General features: G+C 42.6%; 1 protein-coding gene across 2 annotated transcripts; it reads right to left on the bottom strand.

Annotated features, from left to right (window-relative positions):
* Positions 1 to 76: 76 nt before the first annotated feature.
* frrs1a (ferric-chelate reductase 1a) lies at positions 77 to 19,038 on the bottom strand. 2 transcript variants are annotated; one of them, XM_014139696.3, is made up of 16 exons: positions 18,855 to 19,038; positions 17,690 to 17,888; positions 17,196 to 17,335; positions 16,961 to 17,055; positions 16,678 to 16,825; positions 13,887 to 14,069; positions 13,697 to 13,795; positions 11,518 to 11,665; positions 10,056 to 10,169; positions 9,711 to 9,826; positions 9,544 to 9,630; positions 6,110 to 6,207; positions 5,669 to 5,727; positions 4,878 to 5,021; positions 2,174 to 2,256; positions 77 to 1,809 (listed from the first exon to the last, which is right to left on the bottom strand). In XM_014139696.3, exons 1-16 carry the CDS (start codon positions 18,861 to 18,863, stop codon positions 1,717 to 1,719), a joined length of 1,815 nt encoding a protein of 604 aa, XP_013995171.1. In that variant the 5' UTR covers positions 18,864 to 19,038; the 3' UTR covers positions 77 to 1,716. The 2 variants fall into 2 exon arrangements, with proteins under 2 accessions (XP_013995171.1, XP_082816921.1); XM_082960795.1 differs by lacking the exons at positions 77 to 1,809; positions 2,174 to 2,256 and adding an exon at positions 2,318 to 3,514.
* Between the last annotated feature and the right edge of the window lie 813 nt (positions 19,039 to 19,851).

The raw sequence follows: 19,851 nt of genomic DNA, 5'->3' as shown, positions 1-19,851 counted from the left end.
TCTGTTTCCTCCTGTTACCTAGAAATGTGTGTGCCTGTCAGTGTCCAATAAAATGTACAGTCACAGGAAGGGATAGTTAACTTTCCAAATGTATTTATTTACTGATATTATACTACAGGATAACTTCTGTTTCAGAAACATAACTGACCCGCACATAATTCAAACAAAGAGAATTTGTAATTATTCATTGAGATTGTGCATTCTCCCTTACATATATATTCAGCAACACTTCACAAATGTAATAAACATGAACTCATATGGGACAAGGCTGTATTGAGATAATGCATTTCAATATACACTCAGCGGACAGTTTAGGTACACCCATCTAGTACCGGGTCAGATCCCCCTTTGCCTCCAAAACAGCCCGAATACTTGGCATGGATTCTACAAGGTGTCGGGAAACGTTCCACAGGGATGTTGGTCCATGCTGAGGTGAAGGCATCAGAGTTAATGCATATTGGATGGCGGTACAGTCGTGCTGCCAACACCCCGTTCAGTCTCATCCCAAAGATCCTCTACTGGGTTCAGTCAGCAACAATGTTCATATATGCTGTGGCGTTCAATTGATATCAAGGGACCTAAGGTATGCCAGGAAAACATTCCCCACACCACTACACCAGACTGTACCGATGACACTAGGCAGGATGGGGCCATGGACTCATGTTGCTTACGCCAAATCCTGACATCAGCATGAGTCAACAGGAACCGGGATTCGTCGGACCAGGTGATGTTGTTCCATTCCTCAGTTGTCCAGTGTTGGTGATCACGTGCCCAATGAAGCGTCTTGTTTTTAGCTGATAGGAGCGGTGTGGTGGTCTGCTGTAATAGCCCATCCATGACAAGGATCGACGAGTTTCGCGTTCCCGAGATGCCATTCTGCACACCATTGTTGTACTGCGCCGTTATGTCTGTGGCCCACCTGTTAGCTTGCACGATTCTTGCCATTCTCCTTAGCCCGCTTATGTCGAGCCGTTTCCACCTACAGGACTGCCACTGACTGGATGTTTGTCGCCCCATTCTTGGTAAACCCTAGACGTGTGTGAACAGCCCAGGAGGGCGGCCATTTCTGAGATACTGGTACCAGTGCGCCTGGCACTGACAATCATAACACTCTCAAATTCGCTTAGGTCACTCGTTTTGCCTATTCGAATGGTCAATCGAACAGTAACTGAATGCCTCGATGCCACAGGAGGTTGGTGTTAATTGGGGAGGACGGGTTCGTGGTAATGGCATTAGTGGAACGGTATCAAATACAAACACATGGCTTCCATGTGTTTGATTCCATTCGCTCGGTTCAGGCCATTACTATGAGCCGTCCTCCCCTCAGCAGCCTCCTGTGCTCGATGCCTGTCTGCTTGCTTTACAGTATATACTAAGCCACAGCCACGTGACTCACTGTATAAGCGATCTATTTTCGTGAACGGGATGGTATACCTAATAAACTGGCTGCTGAGTGTTCAACTGCATTTCCCTGAGAAGTTGGGATAAGAACATTAGTGCAAAATCAATAGTGCAGAAATACTTGATATGTGTGAAATGGATAATCTATCCAGTATTTATTTATATATATCTCCTATCACTCCATCTATAGCTTTAGATCTGGTTCAGTGTTTTGATCTGCCTGTGGCCTGAATCTGAATAAGAGTCAGGATCCTCCACCATTCTAACAGCCAGTGAGTTGTCATGTACCATGGAATGGCCCTTCTCACAGATTCATCACAATCCACGGATGGTGTAAATGAAGCTGATCAGGAACCCGCTATTCCCAATAACAAAGGCAAGAAGGGCAACGATTTTGAACCATGCATCCTGTGGAAAAAAACAAAACATTCAATTGTCAAATGCACAATATTATCCACATATGATCTCAGACAAATACAAACTGGCATTTTGCACCAATCTGTCATGACAGCCTTAATATCAAATGAGTAGCTAAAAACCAGCAGTTGATTTGGTTCTGGGTGCCAAGATTACTTTGGACCAGCAGTTGCTAGTAAATCCCATGCATTTACTCCAGAACAATCAAATAGCTTCTACAGGGCCTAATCAGACAAAGCTGACTTCATAAAAACATGTCCACCTCTGGCTTCAAAGCTGAATTCTTACTGGCCTTTACACTTCAAATTACTTAAAAGCTTCAGAGAACCCTTAGAATCTGTGCTTATGGCCTTACCCAAGTGCTGACCTCTGAGTCATCAGCAAGAATCCTCTGCTGATCATCAATGTCACTCGCTTTGGAAACAAAGTCACAAAATCCTGAAACAGGAAAAAGGATTTACCTTTAAGGAATATAACTTCTAAAATAGCATATGGGCTATTAACACATACACAGGGCAGTCGGAAAGTATTCAGACCCCTTGACTTCCCACATTATATTACAGCCTTATTATAAAATTGATAAAATAGTTTTCCCCCTCAAATCTACACACAACCCCATAATGACAAATCAAAAACAAGTTTACACATTCCAAATGTATACAGTATAAAAAACTGAAATATCATATTTAGAGTACATGTGTTTTCAGACCCTTTACTCAGTACTTTGTTGAAGCACCTTGGCAGCGATTACAGCCTCGAGTCTTCTTGGGTATGACACAAGCTTGGCACATTTGTATTTGGGGAGTTTCCCCCATTTCTTTGCACATACTCAAGCTCTGTCAGGTTGGATGGAGAGTGTCGCTGCACAGCCATTTTCAGCCCTCTCCAGAGATGTTTGACCAGGTTCAAGTCCGGGGTCTGGTTGGGCCAAAGCCGCTCCTGTGTTGTCTTGGCTGTGTGCTTAGGGTCGCTGCCCTGTTGGAAGGTGAAGCGTCGCCCCAGTCAGAGGTCCTGAGCAGGTTCTCATCAAGGATCTCTGGACTTTGCTCCATTCATCTTTCCCTCAATCCTGACTAGTTGCCCAGTCCCTGAAAAACATCCCCACAGCATGATGCTGCCACCACGCTTCACCGTAGGGATGGTGCCAGGTTTCCTCCTTCTCGTCACCTCCCTGACCAAGGCCTTCCAGACATGCTTGGCATTCAGGCCAAAAAGTTCAATCTTAGGGATAGGCATCCCGCCAGCGGGACACCTGTCGACAACATCCGATGAAATTGGAGGGAGCACAATTCAAATAATCGTAATATTAAACATACTTGTATCTTATAACACTTAAAAGCTTAAATTCTTGTTAATCTAACTGCGTTGACTGATTTACAGAAGGCTTTACAGAGAAAGCATACCATGCGATTGTCGGAGGATGGCGCCCCACATCAACATTTTTCAACCAGCACAGACGTCACAAAGGGATTAAATAAATCACTTACTTTTGAAAATCTTCCTGTTTGCAATCCCAAGTGTCCCAGCTACAACATGAATGGTTGTTTTGTTAGATAAAATCCTTTATATCCAAAAAGTCAGTTTAGTTGGCACCATCGATTTCAGTAATCCAAAGTCGTTCAACAGAGTCCAAAAAGCTACTGCTAAACTTCATCCAAACAAGTCTAACGACATTTCCATTTAATCCTCAGGTACCCTAAAATGTAAATAAACAATATGTCATACAAAAGTAATATGTTCAATAGGTAAGTAAAATTTGTAATTAGCCGAAAGACTGATATTGTTCCGGTGCTCTCTTCACTAAAACTAAATTCTTGCTCGTTTTTCAAGAAACAAGCCTGAAACCTTGAACGAAGACTGTTGACATCTAGTGGAAGCCATAGGAATTGCAAACTGGGAGCCGGAATTACATAGGAACAATAGCTTTCCATTTTAGAGCCTGGGACCTCAAAACAATTCCGATTGGTTTTTCGCCTGCCATATCAATTCTGTTACAGTCTGACATTATTTTAACAGTTTTAGAAACTTCAAAGTGTTTTCTATATGCATATCCTGGCTTCTGGACCTTAGTAACAGGCAGTTTCCTGAATTTCCACCTGACTGACGTGCCCAAAGTAAACTAGACCCTATCCCCCGTCATGTGCCTTTTACTGAGGAGTGGGTTCTGTATGGCACTTTACCATAAAGGCCTGATTGGTGGAATTCTGCAGAGATGGTTGTCCTTCTGGAAGGTTCTCCCATCTCCACAGAGGAACCCTGAAGCTCTGTCAGAGTGACCATTGGGTTCTTGGTCACCTCCCTGACCAAGGCCCTTCTCCCCTGATTGCTCAGTTTGGCTGGGCTGCCAGCTCTAGGAAGAGTCTTGGTGGTTCCAAACTTCTTCCACTTAAGGAGACCATTATGTTCTTGGGGACCTTCAATGCTGCAGACATTGTTTGGTACCCTTACCCTGATCTGTGCCATGACACAATCCTCTTGGAGCTCTAGGGACAATTCCTTCGACCTCATGGCTTGGTTTTTGCTTTGACATGCACTGTCAACTGTGGGACCTTATAGACAGGTGTGCCTTTCCAAATCATGTCCAATCAATTGAATTTACCACAGTTGGACTCCAATCAAGTTGTAGAAACATCTCAAGGATGATCAATGGAAACCAGATGCAGCTGAGCTCAATTTCAAGTCTCATAGCAAAGGGTCTCAATATTGTGATATTTCCTAATATATACACAAACAAAACAATAATCTGTTTCTACTTTGTCATTATGGGGTATTGTGATTAGATTGAGGGGGGAAAAAAATATGGGAAAAGTCAAGGGGTCTGAATACATTGCATAACCTGTTAAGTAGGTTGAAATAAATGGGAGGATGTGTGCATTGTCTTAAAACTAGATATACACACACACACTAATCATATGATTGAATAACTGCTCATTTGAAGAATTCAATAAGTTGCCATATAGCAAGAATGGAAGTAATGCATTTGCACATCAAAGTCCGATGAAAGATTCAACTTCTCACTGACGTCACAACTAATGGAGATCAACAGGCCGATTACTTACCTGTTTTAATGTAGCCTTTTTTATGGAGCCCAAGTAGCACCCTCAAGAGGACGACCCATGCCAGGAACCCAGCCAGAACCCCCAGGCGCCAGGAGTGAGGCAGGAGCACAGATTGCTGGCCCGTCCCCAAAAACATTGCCGCAACTGCATCACAACAGGAAGTGAGTATCACATAAGGGATAAGATTTTTCCCTGACCATGTGACATGACCAGGAAAAACTCTGGGCCCAATGCTGCATTCACATGCTCGTCAGAAGTGGGAAACCTCCCAATAAGGTCCGATATGATTGTGTTCAAGGGCTTTTGAAGTCGGAACAATTAGCTAAAAAAGATAGCTAACGTTGCTAATAATACAGTAAGCTAGCTTGACAATACTGTCAAACTACCTTCATTATCCACATGGATAAGTTTGAAAAACTGATTTGTCGTCATCTTTCGATTGAAAAGGTGAGGTCAGTGGTGAAATGAAACTCGGCCACTCAGGTAAAAGCAAATCTTGAAATTACTTGGGTTGTTCAAGTAAAAAACTTTGTATTTCTGATACTCCGACAGCCCTTGAATGCACCACTAGTTATAGAAAGGACCCAGAGCTTTTCCTGGTAAAGTCACATGATCAGGAAAAACTCCTGGCCCTAAACAGGATTTACTCTGATGGGAAGTGATCCTCAGCTAGCTACTCAATAACAGTGACATTCAATCAGACAATTAGGACTTTGTATGCATTAAGTTATTTAGCTTGAGTATCAAATATGTACTAAGAGAACAGAAGAATTTCCAGAAGGTTGACTAACCAGCCATAATCTCAGCAACAGTCCCAGCTCCCCAATGCAGCCAATTAAACACCCACCTCCTGCAAAGAAAGAACAGCTAATCAGTGCTAAGAATACAGGCTAATAATAGAATAACACTTACATCACAGCCATGGAATGGATAGAGAAAACAAAGGCACCAGAGTCAATATACAATCCATCCATTACTTGTATGGGTAATGGTAGCACTTAATGTTAAACATTTTGATCATGGAATAGGTTAACAAATCATTTATGTACATATTTTAAATTCAATATCAACAAGTGTGTATTAAACCGTTTTGTATGAGGTCTACGTAATAATGTTTACGAGCAGTTTAGCAAAGCATTTCCAGCATTAGAATCTTCCATTGCTGTATAGAGTACTTGAGTATAGCCCTGTGAGATGGTTGGTGGTCAATTGGGCTGTGGATAGGGCTTTACCTGGAGGAGTCAGGGGGAGGTCTGAGAGTGGCCATGATAGGCTGAAGGAGAGCCAGGGTTAGTACAGTACATCCCAGGTAGGGATGGGCCCCAGCACGCTGGAGATGACACCAGAAAGACAAATGCTCTGTATTAAACACTAAAGCCCTCCACGCAATCAAACTTTTTTTTTTTTTTTTTACCCGGACTACCTACATTGACACTTTTTGCACACACATACTTACACCCCAGCACACACACTCACTCTCCCTGCTACTGTATCATCTGTCCTGTTGCCTAGTCACTTTACTCCTACCCATCTGTACATAGCTACCTCAATTCTCGTAAACCTGCACAGCGACTCAGTACTGGTACTCCCTGTATAGAGCCATGTTATTTTTTACTCGTTATTGTTCTTCACTGTATTTATTCCTTGTGTCTAGGGATGCACATTTTGGGGAATATTCAGAGGTGGAAACCTTCGTGGAAATATGCAAATTGATATTAATACTATTTAAATGTAGATGTTTTTTGCAATGGATATATCTACCATATCATATGGTGACAGAAACCTTTTACCTTATAAGTAGACACTTGCAAATGATTAAATCCTTTCAATAGAAATAAAACAATTTAGTTATGAATTGAACTTCAATTAAATGAGTTGACTCTTCACATGGGATGATTTCACTGAACAAAAGGGAATATTGAATGATCCCTCACATCTCCCAAACATTTATCTGTAAAATGATAGTTTAGAAACTAAAGTTTTGGTTGTCTTCCTCTCAGGCTTCCATGTCTTCTCCCTGGACCTCAATGTCCACCTCTTGAACATCAGACTGAGGCCTCATCTTCACTATCACTTTCCAAACTTGAGTATGGCTCGTTGTCAGGCTCAAAGACACTCAAATTTGCCCAGATGGCCACGAATTGTTCAACCCTTGTATTGGTCATTGTTCCCAAACAAGGACCAGTTGCCCTCTGAGGCGGCTGATGTTGGAATTTGGAGGCCACAGGGGAAAGAGCCTCAAAGCCACAAAGTCCCTTCCACCAGGTGGCTGATGAGATGTTGGCACAACTGCCATATTGCATCTCCAACCCAAAGCCCTTGCTTGGAAGTGTACTTCGCCAGACTGGCAAGAACCTTGCCCTCATCCAGGCCAAGGTGGCGAGACACAGCAGCGATGACACCATAGGCCTTCTTGATCTCTGCACCAGACAGGATGCTCTTGCCGCATACTTGGGGTACAATATGTACGCTGCAGCATGTATGAGCTTCAGGCAGAAGTCTTTTTGATGCATTTCAGAACTGCAGTTCTCTGCTTGGAGCAACAGTGAAGTGGGCAGGGCAGTACAGATTTCTCTTACATCTGCAAGCAGAGTGAATATCAGACAGGATGGCATTGTCTCCCTCAATCCATGCAATGGCTACAGGCTGCTTACCACTCTCTCCCAAAATACATCATCCAGGAGGATCCTCTTGACGGTGCTACCGATATTGGCAGACTAATATGGCCATTTCTTGGAGACTCCTTCCCCGCCAGGAGACTGTCAAACATGATGACAACACCACCCCAACGGGTGTTGCTGGGCAGCTTCAATGTGGTGCCCTTATTCTTCTCACTTTGCTTGGTGAGAAAGATTGCTGCTATAACTTGACCCTTCACATACCTAACCATTTCCTTGGCTCTCTTGTAGAGTGTATCCATTGTTTTCAGTGCCATGATGTCCTTGAGGAGCAGATTCAATGCATGAGCAGCACATCCAATGGGTGTGCTGTGAGGGTAGGACTCCACTTTAGACCAAGCAGCCTTCATGTTCACAGCATTGTCTGTCACCAGTGCAAATACCTTCTGTGGTCCAAGGTCATTGATGACTGCCTTCAGCTCATCTGCAATGTAGAGACCGGTGTCTGTGCTCTTGTAGAATACTGGTTGAGATGTTAATTATTCCTTGCCCACAAACATTCAACCACCCATCAGAGATGATTGCAATACAGTCTGCTTTCTTGATGATTTGCTTGACCTTCACTTGAACTCTGCATCCAACAAATGATTAGATAAAGCATGTCTGGTTGGAGGGGTGTATGCTGGGCAAAGAACATTCAGAAATCTCTTCCAATACACATTGCCTGTGAGCAGAGGTGAACCAGTTGCATACACAGCTCGAGCAAGACATTCATCAGCATTTCTCTGACTATGTTCCTCCATCAAGTCAAAAACTTCTGATTCCAGGATGACCATGAGCTGTTGCTATCGATAAGGTGTCCGATTCATCATTTTCACCTCGAATAGAGACTTTTGTCAGAGGTTGCTTGTTGTGAGTGCTGAGGGAACTTCAAGCACTTGGCCAGATGTTTCTGCACCTTTGTTGCATTCTTCACATATGATTTGGCACAGTATTTGCAAGTGTACACAGCTTTTCCTTCTACATTAGCTGCAGTGCAATGTCTCCACACCTCAAATACTGCCAATGGCATTCTCCTGGAAAGATTAGAAAAAAAAAAAAAAAGTGTTAAAACACAATTCAATGTACAGATAGTTAAGCAGTTAGATTCAACTCCCTTGTAAGAAATGTTTTAAAATGAAACCTGTACGGAAACAGGTGGATAAACTCCTCAGTTAGCAGGCTCAAGCAAGCTAAATTCCACATGGTAGCAAAAACTAACTAGAAGAAATTGTTAACAAGTTAAAAAGGATTTAAACACTGCTGTAGGCTACTATTTAAAAACTCATGCATGTCATAAAATATATTCACCCCACCCAGTATTGTAATCAAAACTTACCAGAAAGCATGTAGTCCTTGGCTCAGACAGTGTAGTAGTGTGGGCTCAATTGCATCTCAGTGTGCAAGATCATGAGAATCAGCTGTACATGTGATGGAAGAATGCACTGTGCATGCCGAGGGTTGCAATTCCATTGGGGATAGTTTAACTAAAATATGCCACAAGACCTAGAATTGCCTTGTTATCCCACAAATAAGGTTCACTGTTATAACCTAACTTTGATGAATTTTAGAAAAATTCCCATGTTTAACATCCCATGGAAATTTTACAACCCTACTCATGTCACTATTTCCATTTTATCTTTACCTCTGCATTGTTGGAAAAGGACCCGTAAGTAAGCATTTCACTGTTAGTCTACACCGGTTGTTGACAAAGCATGTGACAAATAAATTTGATTTGAACAACTTTTCTTCTGAAGCCTCTGTTTAAGGTAACATGCATTACAGTATTCAGTCAGTAGCATAAACAAAGCCCTGCTGCATAAACATTTCTAAGAGAAATGGTTGAATCGGTCCATGACAGTTACATTATAGTCAGGCACTCAAAATAGAAAACTCCTCATCTGACAACAAGATGCAATGCCCTCTGCTGGCTAAACAAGGTTAAGGCAGTGTATAACATCACAAGCATGAGGAAGAATAAGAGGGATTTTGTGTGTGCTAATGCTTACCTTACTCCAACCTCCTCTGTAGATGAAGGGAAGAGTGAAGGCCACACAGGTAAGCAGCACTGTTAAGATCATCAACCCTCGATGTACCTGGACAAACACAGAACACGTTGATGCTTATCACCTTTAAGCAGTGACAGCAATGTAAATACTTTGCTTCTTTTACATACCTGGAACCAAATTTTCTGACCAAACAGTGTTCTCTCTGGCCAATCAGGCTTGAAGTAGCTGGCTAGGAAAGTACCTGTGCTCCCAGCCAACATCCAGGCAATTAACATCAGAATGCCTGATATTACAAAAGAGATAACGGGTATTACAGATGGGAATCAGACCAAAACTTTGAGGAGCTAAAATCATTCATAAATCAAGTCATGAAATACTGTATGTATCAAATTGTGGACCTGTCTGACATGGCATATTGACATGGTATTGCGCATAGAACTGAATGTTGGTTTTATGTAGTTACAGAATTCTACATTTGTTTGCCTATCATTTTCAGTCTCCAGTCTACTCACTGTGAAATTTCATGAGAAGTGGTGATCGAGAGCCATTGAGAATCTCTGCTGGGCCGTTGATGACCGACTGCTGTGAGGATATGAGGGGTTGGCGGTCATGCCTTTGCACCTCGCCTCAAAACAATGGTTTGAGAGAGAGACAAGTTAGCAGCAAGTCACTTACAGTAGCTATAGGCTTCTCATAAAGGTAGTATGTCACCATGAGTGACATACAACGGATGTGCCAGTGAAAGTGACATTCCACTGGGAACACAAAGGTTGAATCAAGATTGAAATGACATGGAAACAATGAAATTAAGTTAAACCAATGTGGAAAAGATGAGGAATTGACATGTGCTCAGTGGGATATAAACAGGAAGACTCCAGCTATAGAAATATGGCCTACAGTTAAATGGATGCATGCTGTTGTGTGACAGCAAGTCATTTCAGAGCCAGCATTAAACACTTTGCTTCTCAACCCTCAACCGCAAAACCTTTCATCTATATTGTCACTTCTTATCATTTCCGTCATAAAGTCGTCATTAAGTGGAAAAGTATTTTCTTATTTCACAATGCACCTAAAATGATAGAACGTCTCAATCGCAACATATTTTATACCACAGGATTGATTTGACATTTACTGTCATGGTAGCCAGTTGCGGAAGCTTGGGTGTCATTAAACAATAATGTGAAATAAATGTTTGTTATGAGACTTTACCCTGAGGGCAATAACACAAGCCAACCTCATAAAACAAACTCCTTGACCTCAGTCGACAGATAACACCCACATGACATTTTTGTGAACTACGCGATAACTAGAGTAAAGTCAGGGAGCTTAGATCCTAAAGAACCGGATCTGAAGTTGCCTTTATATTTTGTGATGTACTGTAAAAGATGTAGCTGTATGCAAAAGACAATCTGCTAATGGATGTAATAAAGGAAACAATTTGCAATACAGCCCATTCTTGTACAGTAATTAGATAGCTATTAAAATGTGGGGAAGACCTTTCCAGTACCCCAACACTACTACAATAAAAACTATATCACAGATCCAATCTAAAGTAAAACATTTTTTTTTTTACTTAAGTACTTTGTTGTGTCAGCATCCAGCAGTGAGCAGCTGGTGGTTGCATAGTAAAGGTGTCACTAGCCCGAACTCTAATTGAGCTAGTACCAGTTGTGAAAAATGGGCTGTGCTGGCCCGGGTTTCCCCCGAACCAGCTCGAATGAGAATTCCATTTGAACAGCTTGAATTTGGCCCTAATTTTAAGTGCCAGTGGAAACAGGGCTTAAGAGGTTTGCGATTTCAAATCAGCACACAACTACAATAAAAACTATATCACAGGTCCAATCTTTACCTGTATGCTCAAATCTGATCAATATGATTTTTGCATTCTGCCCTTTTTTTTTGGTTGTTGGTTACTCTTGTTATATTGGACAGGTACAAAACCATACCATGATCGTATATCATATTGCAACTCACCATATTCAGCTTCACCGTATGCCATGAACAGGTAATACGGTGCGTCCAGACTAAACCGGGTTGGGTCCTGTGGGACAAGAACTTGTCGACGAAACCGACACTGAATGACTCCATCCGCCAATCTCCAGGCCACGTCTGTAAGAACATTCTATAGGAAAAGGAAATGGCATGTCCATACTCCGTTTAAATAAATGATTATAATATGCCTGATCTAATAAGTCATAGTCATGTTTGATTATTATGACTCATATTGATGAGTTGATGCTGACTGAGGAAGGTTTAATTTTCAAGCATTCAAGAAATTCTAGCTTGTCGCCAAGTCAGCCATACAATAGTTACAGTGCTACACATAAACCTGGCTCAACTAGAGGCCAGGTAGTAGGGTTGAATGACGGGAACAGGGTAACCGGAATTTATCGCCCAAAACCAATCCCTTTTCCCAGGATAAATAACTGCAAGAAACTGGTAAATAAATGATTTATGTGAACAGCATGGCGTGAAATGGAACCGTTAAATTATATGCAATGTCTAAATCTAGCTTCTCTACGGCCTCTGCATGATCAATCAACTCAGGGTGGGGACAGACAGCCCATCTCAGTATGGGGCGCAGTTCACAATGCATTCTGACCTATCATCTCATGATGGTAACTTTTTTTTTCTTGTGACAGGTTTACATTTGCGGCAGCATAGTCTATGCTACAGTAATATGAAGAACGAAGGAATGTCTGATTTACCCATCTCCATCTTGGTGGGGGGGGGGGGGGTCACCTTATTTTTTTTAATTCTAAATGTAAGATTGGAATCTTTGTGGGTAGATGGACAGGTAGGATGACTGACAATAGTGAAGGTGAACAGGTGGTCACGGGTCAGGTGACAGGAATGGAGGAGGTTGAGGCAGGAATTCCTTTAACCACCTGAGCACCTTCACTATGGTCAGTGATCCTGCCTGTCCAGCTACCCACAGATTCCAATAATCTTACAATGGTCCTTCGAGCCGGACTGAACCAAAGACAGGTGCTAGAGGTGGAAGGGATACTGAACTCCAAACCCTTGGGATATCTCGCCGCCGACGTCGCTGACCCAGATCCGGTCACACGGAATCTGCTCCGAGACGACTCACTTCCTCAAGCCATGTATGCTGATACCAACCTCATTGGCAGACGCTGGTGGCGGCAGAGCCAGATCTTGGCCCGATTCATTCTGCGTGACCTACCAAGCCTACTGCACAGAGGGAAATGGCGGAGAGAAACAGCCAGCCTGGACACTGTCCAAGTAGTAACGATAATGGACCCTGAACTGTCTCGAGCCTCCCAGCCGGTGGGCCATATCACCAAGACCATGCCTGGTACCAATGGTCGTGTTAGATCAGTGGAGGTCCAGGTAAAGGACCGGACACATCCGACCAGTTGCCCGACTAATTCCTCTGAGATGATAGTTCAGATGAAAGGTAACAGAGTCGGTGGACTTACGTTGATTCGTGGACGCACAGAACGGCTGAATTAGACAGTTGGGGGAAGAGAAAGCAATGAGGTCGGGCGGTGGCGATTTCCTCCTTTTAATGAGTTGACATCTGACATTTCCACCTGACCTAATTAAAGCGCTCTGGCGCAGCTGCGCAAGTGTTCTATTGAAACCCATATCCATTCAATCTTCGTGAAGAGAATTGAACACCTTCTGCATCAAACTCTAGTCCTATATTATTCAAGGATGTCATTAGAATATTGAAGATGAGGACATCAAAAGGTATATAATTTAACTATTGAAAGCAATTAAAGAATGAAGCAATAGAGAAAGAGGGTAGGATATTATCAGGGGAATTTTTATGAAAGGTATATATGCATCAGGCTACTAAACATACAAATAGGCCCCATTATATTTCATGTATGTATTGGATAATGGCACAATCATTTGGTCTTTTTTTGGCTTGGTCTCATGACATGTTTTTAATGTAGGGCTCAGGTAGCGTCAGGCTTGAAAGTTCGAGCAAAGTGCTAATCAAAGCCAGATATAGGCCTAATTATAATGCTTTGGATTGACTGGTCCGGTTTTGGCGGGAAATACCGGGTTACTCGGGACAAAAGTGATTTATTCTCTGGATGGAACATCTGTAAAATATTGAACCCCAACAGGTAGGTCTATAGAAGAGACATAATTCAAGTCAAATACTGTGGGGTTTCACCTCAGAGGCCTCCTTTGGGTAGGACCTTCCTTCGACATAAGCTGCGCTCACATCCACCAAGCCGTCATCCCTCACACATAGGTACATGTCATCATCCCCCTATCAACAGAATGAGGGAAGGAAAAGCATACCGTTACAGAGAAATGCTACAGTAACTTACCAAGCAAGTTATCAACCAATGCTAACTTACCATCCATGTGTCATGGGAGAGGGCGAAGGCAATGTAGCCGTCTGAGGGCCCACTGAGCTCAAACACCACAGTCTGACCCTTGGGGGCGAACGACAGGAAGAAGCACGATGGATCTTTTTCTGGGTCACATCCCACTGGGTCCAACAGGCAGGACTTCTGTTGGCCACAACCCACTGAGCTGAACTGAGATAGGAGGCATCAAGAAAGACAGTGAGAGAGACAGCGCATGAATGGGGGGTTTCTGTACCAAAACATAGTAATGTACACTGTTTATAGTCCATTATACAGTGCTTTCGGAAAGTATTGAGAACAGCCTTATTATAAAATGGATTAAATACAAAAAAATGTCCTCAATCTACACATGGTATCCCATAAGGACAAAATGAAAAAAGGTTTAAGAAAAAGTGACAGTTACATAATTATTCAGACCCTTTGCTATGAGACTTGAAATTGAGCTCAGGTGCATCCTGTTTCCATTGATCATCCTTGAGACACTTTTGGCTGATACCCGATATATTCATTGCCAAAAAAAAAAGATACCGATATTTAAAATTCAGCGGCCTTTTAAGCATTCTATATAGTTAGCTACAAAGCTGTACAGTGCAATATGAATGTCAGTACACACAATAGGCTGACTGGGGAGGTGACAGTCACAAGACAAGAGCTACAACGCTAATATTTGTGTAAACTCTTCAGTTGTGTTCTGTGGGTGTCACCGAGTAGACCGATACCCCATTGCATTGCTTCACATTCCAACCTTGTCTAGTCTAAATATGGCATGAATCCACTTTCAAATAGGTACTTTTATTTTGAAGCAAACTGCAAATTCCACTATTGTGGCTAGCTTCACAACACATAACCCGGTCAGGTCAAGCCTCACTAGCCAGATTAAGCTAGCTTGCTGCTAATGTTAGCTTTGGGCAACAGGGTTAAGTAGCTGGCTAGCTATTTATTTTCATGAACTGAAGTTCAATTTCAATAGGCGAACAAGTGGCTACCTAGCTAATACTTAGTCACAAGGACTCCTAAATCATTGCTAAGAATAGTGAAAATGACTGCAGTTTCTATTGGTCATTGTTTTCAGGCTGTATTGGTGCTAGCTAGGTACTAATAATGCGTTCTAACCAACACTATTGTAAACACATCATTCGTGGCCAGTGTTTGCAGACTTTTGTACAGCTTTGACAGTGCTACTCATAGCAGTGGTGGCGCTTGGCTTGCATGTGCAAATTCCAGACAACATTTTATAATAGAACTGTTATTTGACATGTCAAATTAAAAACGTATTTAACGCATCAAAGTGTTATTTGACATGTATATTTTTTTGACACGCAAAGACCCAAACGGTGTTCCATAGTATGTCGTGAAACTAATAGCAGTGACGCTATTACTGTGTCACTCCAGTAGGGCAACATCTGAACAATAGCGCACTTGGCAACGTTAGTGTACCGGTGCTTGACTAGTTGTGAAAGCCAACATCACCCACAAAACGGTTCATTGTGAAGGGCAATGAATTCCATTATCTTGGCATTAATGGAGTTCGCAATTGAGTTGTCTTGCTGAAATTGTCTCTTTCAAATGACTGCTTGATCCACACAGCAGACATTGTTTAGGTTAGGAATGCTGTGTTGCACGTGTAGGGCAAAATTTTACGTGGCGTCATATAGGTATGCACGTCAGCTTTGATATCGGCGTGAAACTAGACATTGGGTCGATACCGATGTTGGCCTTTTTGGCTAATATCGTCCGATTCATATATATCTCATGTGTCCCAAGTTTCTATAACTTGATTGGAATCCAACTGTAGTACATTTTAAAAAAGGCACCCCTGTCTATATAAGGTCCCACATATTGACAGTGCAATCCAAGCCATGAAATCTAAGGAATTATCCGTAGAGCTCCAAGACAGGATTTTGTCGAGGCGCAGATCTGAGTACCAAAACATTTCTGACAGCCCGCTTGGAGTTTGCCAAATGGCACCTAAAGGACTAAGACCATGAGAAACAAGATTCTGGTCTGATGAAAAACCAAGATTGAACTCTTTGGCCTGAATGCCAAGCGTCACATCTGGAGGAAACCTTGCACCCCCCACACACACACACACAGTGAAGCATGGTGGTGGCAGCATCATGGTGTGGGAATGTTTCTCCGTGGCAGGGACTGGGAGATTAGTCAGGTTAAGGGAAAGATGAAGGGACCAAAGCACAGAGAAATCCTTGATGAAAACCTGCTCCAGAGCGCTCAGGAACCCAGACTGGGGGCGAAGGGTTGCCTTCCAACAGGACAATGACCCTAAGCACATAGCCAAGACAACGCAGGCGTGGCTTCGGGACAAGTCTCTGAATGTCCTCAGCCAGAGCCTGGACTTGAACCAGATCTAAGATCTCTGGAGAGACCTGAAAAAAGCTGTGAAGTGATGCTCCCCAGCCAACCTGACAGAGCTTGAGGGTGAAATACAGAGAAGAATGGGACAAACTCCCCAAATACAGGTGTGCCAAGCTTGTAGCATCATACCCAAGAAGACTTGAGGCTATAGTCACTGGTGCGTCAACAAGGTACTGGGTAAAGCGTCTGAACACTTATGTAAATGGGATATTTCATTTGTTTTTTTAAACTACATTTTCTAAAATGTCTTAACCTGTATTTGCTTTGTCATTATGGGGTACTGTGTGTACAGTGATGAGGAAAAAACTATAATCAATTTTAGAATAAGGCTGTAACGTAATAAAATGTAGATCGTCAAGGGGTATGAATACGTTCTGGATGCACTGTATGACTAAGTATGACTTACTGGTCTGGGCAACACAGAGGGAGTTGAAGTCATTATGGTAGTGGAAGGTGTGGTGGGTTTAGGTGGGATGGGAGTTACCCCACTCTGAGACACAACAGGACCAGGGATTTTCACCCAGAAAGTCTTGAAATGAGCTACTACTGTCACACTTAATTCAGAAACACACAAATTCATTGTTAACTGTACACTCAGGATATAATTTGCTGTAGATTGTAAATGACCATAGTATGTAATGGAAATGCATGTGTGAGACAGGGAAAGCAGATGAACTCTAAACACTCACAGAAATTCGACAGCGTCGGGTGAGTTTTGGGGAGCGTTCCAGATTACCACGACTTTTGTCTGTCTGGCATCACTTGTGTGACTGACAGCTGAACCCTAAAAAGCAAAACAAATCACTATAATAAAAAGCAAGAAATGTAGAGTATTGAGGCCATGCGTAACCTGAGGTCATTGTGAAGGATTCATTCCAAGCCAAATTAAAATAAACACATTTGCATAAAGGTCAGTAGGCCTACCGCAGTGTGGCCACATTTCAACAGTTGTGTGGTTTTAGGATTGGTCAGGATGAAGGAGCCAACAGCATCAGAGTCTGGATTGGATGCATTCCGAGCCTCAAGCAGGAATCCCTCAAAGTATGTCGTTCCAGATATGGTAACTAGGGACATTACATGACAGTGTAGGAGTGTGCTTGTGTTGGACCCAGAACAATTCTTTCAATGCCAATTGAATAAAATGCTGATAAAAGGGGTGGATGTCTAGTCTGCTGGATTTTCCCACATCCTCTTTTGATCCTAGTATGTTTCTACTCAGATTATTGTACACAGGAGCTCTAGAAAAACAGACGATGTGAAATGTATTGACAAACCCCTTTACTTCTGTTTGGAAATACCCTGATGAAGGTTACACTCCAAAATACATTGGAGTTAACAATTAAGAAGCTTTCTATTCACATTGTCTTGAAGAATTGCTGAATATATTCCTCTCTTGTATTACCAACTGTCATCATTACCTTGGATGTAATCTCCAGAACTGAATGTAGTGACATTGACAGCCAGAGTGTAGGGAGAGTGGCTGGTATTGGGGGCATGACCATGTATTGGCATCATACTCCCACAGGATTCAGTCACTTTTCCATCGGGGTAGGCATCAACTGATGTCAAACAAAGAGTCTGAACTAACAGCAGGATGGTCCCTAGTCTCCTACCCATCTAAAAAAGACAAAATACAAATAAAACCCTCCAATACACACCCTTGAAGGCAAGCATATGTTCATCAATAACCATTATTACCACCTACAAATGTAGCACTTGCAGATACACTACATGACCAAAAGTATGTGGACACCTGCTCGTCGAACATCTTAATCCAAAATCATGGGCATTAATATGGAGTTGGTCCCCCTTGGCTGCTATAATAGCCTGCATTCTTCTGGGAAGGCTTTCCACTAGATTTTAGAACATTGCTGCGGGGACTTGCGTCCATTCAGAAACAGCATTAGTGAGGTCTGGCACTGATGTTGGGAAATTAGGCCCGACTCACAGTCAATGTTCCAATTCACCCTAAAGGTGTTTGATGGGGTTGAGGTCAGGGCTCTGTGCAAGCCAGTCAAGTTCTTCCACACCAATCTCAACAAAACATTTGTGTATGGACCTCCCTTTGTGCATGGGTGCATTGCCATGCTGAAACAGGAAATGGCCTTCCCCAAACTGTTGCCACAAAGTTGGAAACACAGAATCGTCTAGAATGTCATTGTAGGCTGTAGCATTAAGATTTCCCTTCACTGGGACTAAGAGGCCTAGCCCGAACCATGAAAAACAGCCCCAGACCATTATTCCACCTTCACCAAACTCTACAGTTGGCACTATGTATTGGGGCAGGTACCGTTCTCCTGTCAGCAACAGGTGTGGCTGAAAAAGCTGAATCCACTAATTTGTAGGGGTGTCCGCATACTTTTGTTTATATAGTGTATTTCTCAGTTAGGCTCTTGAATATGCCACATGCTAAAACGGTGAAAGTTAACAGACAAAGCATTGAGCAAACCAATGAAAAATAGTATTCTAGCAGTAAGCTTTAAGTAATCCCAATAAAGCATGTGGTAATTTCAAACCAATGGAAAACAGTATGGGAAATGACAAACGACAGTTTAAAGGACATCTCTCGGACCATGTACTCACCTCCAGCATACTTTACTGCTTGCGAAAAGGATAGTATGCGTTTTATTACCTGAGCAAGGCTTTTTAAAGCTCATGCCCTGGGCGGTTCTTCCTCCAATGTGGGCTTGCCTTGTATGGGAAGAGGTACGGCTTACATAGTCTGAGTACCGGTCTCTTTAGCTAACATTCCACTTGCCACTCCTTGTCATTGCCAAAGAGACTGGCTTTTCTGCAATCTCAATGTTCAAGTTATGCGCTGGATTTACAGCAGAGTTGCTCATTGGTTGTTGGAAATTGTGACGACCCTCCCACTCTGTCTGAATTCTTTCACTTTGCTCTTGTTTTCCTTAATAGGATGTCGGTGGGCGGAGCCGGGAGGGTTGCAGCGAAATGGGACACACCTGGGCTCGGGTGTCCCGGGATAAATGCACCTCTTCCCCATTCATTAAGGAGACTCTCTCCATACAAACACAGATTTTGTTTGTGGCATGTTTGTGGCATGTTTGTGACATGTTTGCGTTGGCGCCTTTGAACACCCCTCATTATCACATTTATGCACGCAACCACTCACTTACACTACTAAATTCATGAACTTCTTTGAGGAAAAGATCATTAGAAAGCAAATCATGGACTCCTCTTTAAATCTGCGTATTCCTCCAAAGCTCAGTTGTCCTGAGTCTGCACAACTCTGCCAGGACCTAGGGTCAATGGAGACACTCAAGTGTTTTAGTACTATATCTCTTGACACAATGATGAAAATAATCATGGCCTCTAAACCTTCAAGCTGCATACTGGACCCTATTCCAACTAAACTACTGAAAGAGCTGCTTCCTGTACTTGGCCCTCCTATGTTGAACATAATAAACGTCTCTCTATCCACCAGATGTGTACCAAACTCACTAAAAGTGGCAGTAATAAAGCCTCTCTTGAAAAGACAAACCTTGACCCAGAAAATATAAAAAACTATCGGCCTATATAGAATCTCCCATTCCTCTCAAAAAAAATGAAAAAGCTGTCA

This window comes from Salmo salar, chromosome 14 (assembly GCF_965601325.2).
Source record: "Salmo salar chromosome 14, fSalSal1, whole genome shotgun sequence".
Taxonomy (NCBI): domain Eukaryota; kingdom Metazoa; phylum Chordata; class Actinopteri; order Salmoniformes; family Salmonidae; genus Salmo; species Salmo salar.
The sequence above is the reverse complement of the archived record's forward strand: the minus strand, read 5'-3'. Positions and strand labels throughout refer to the sequence as shown.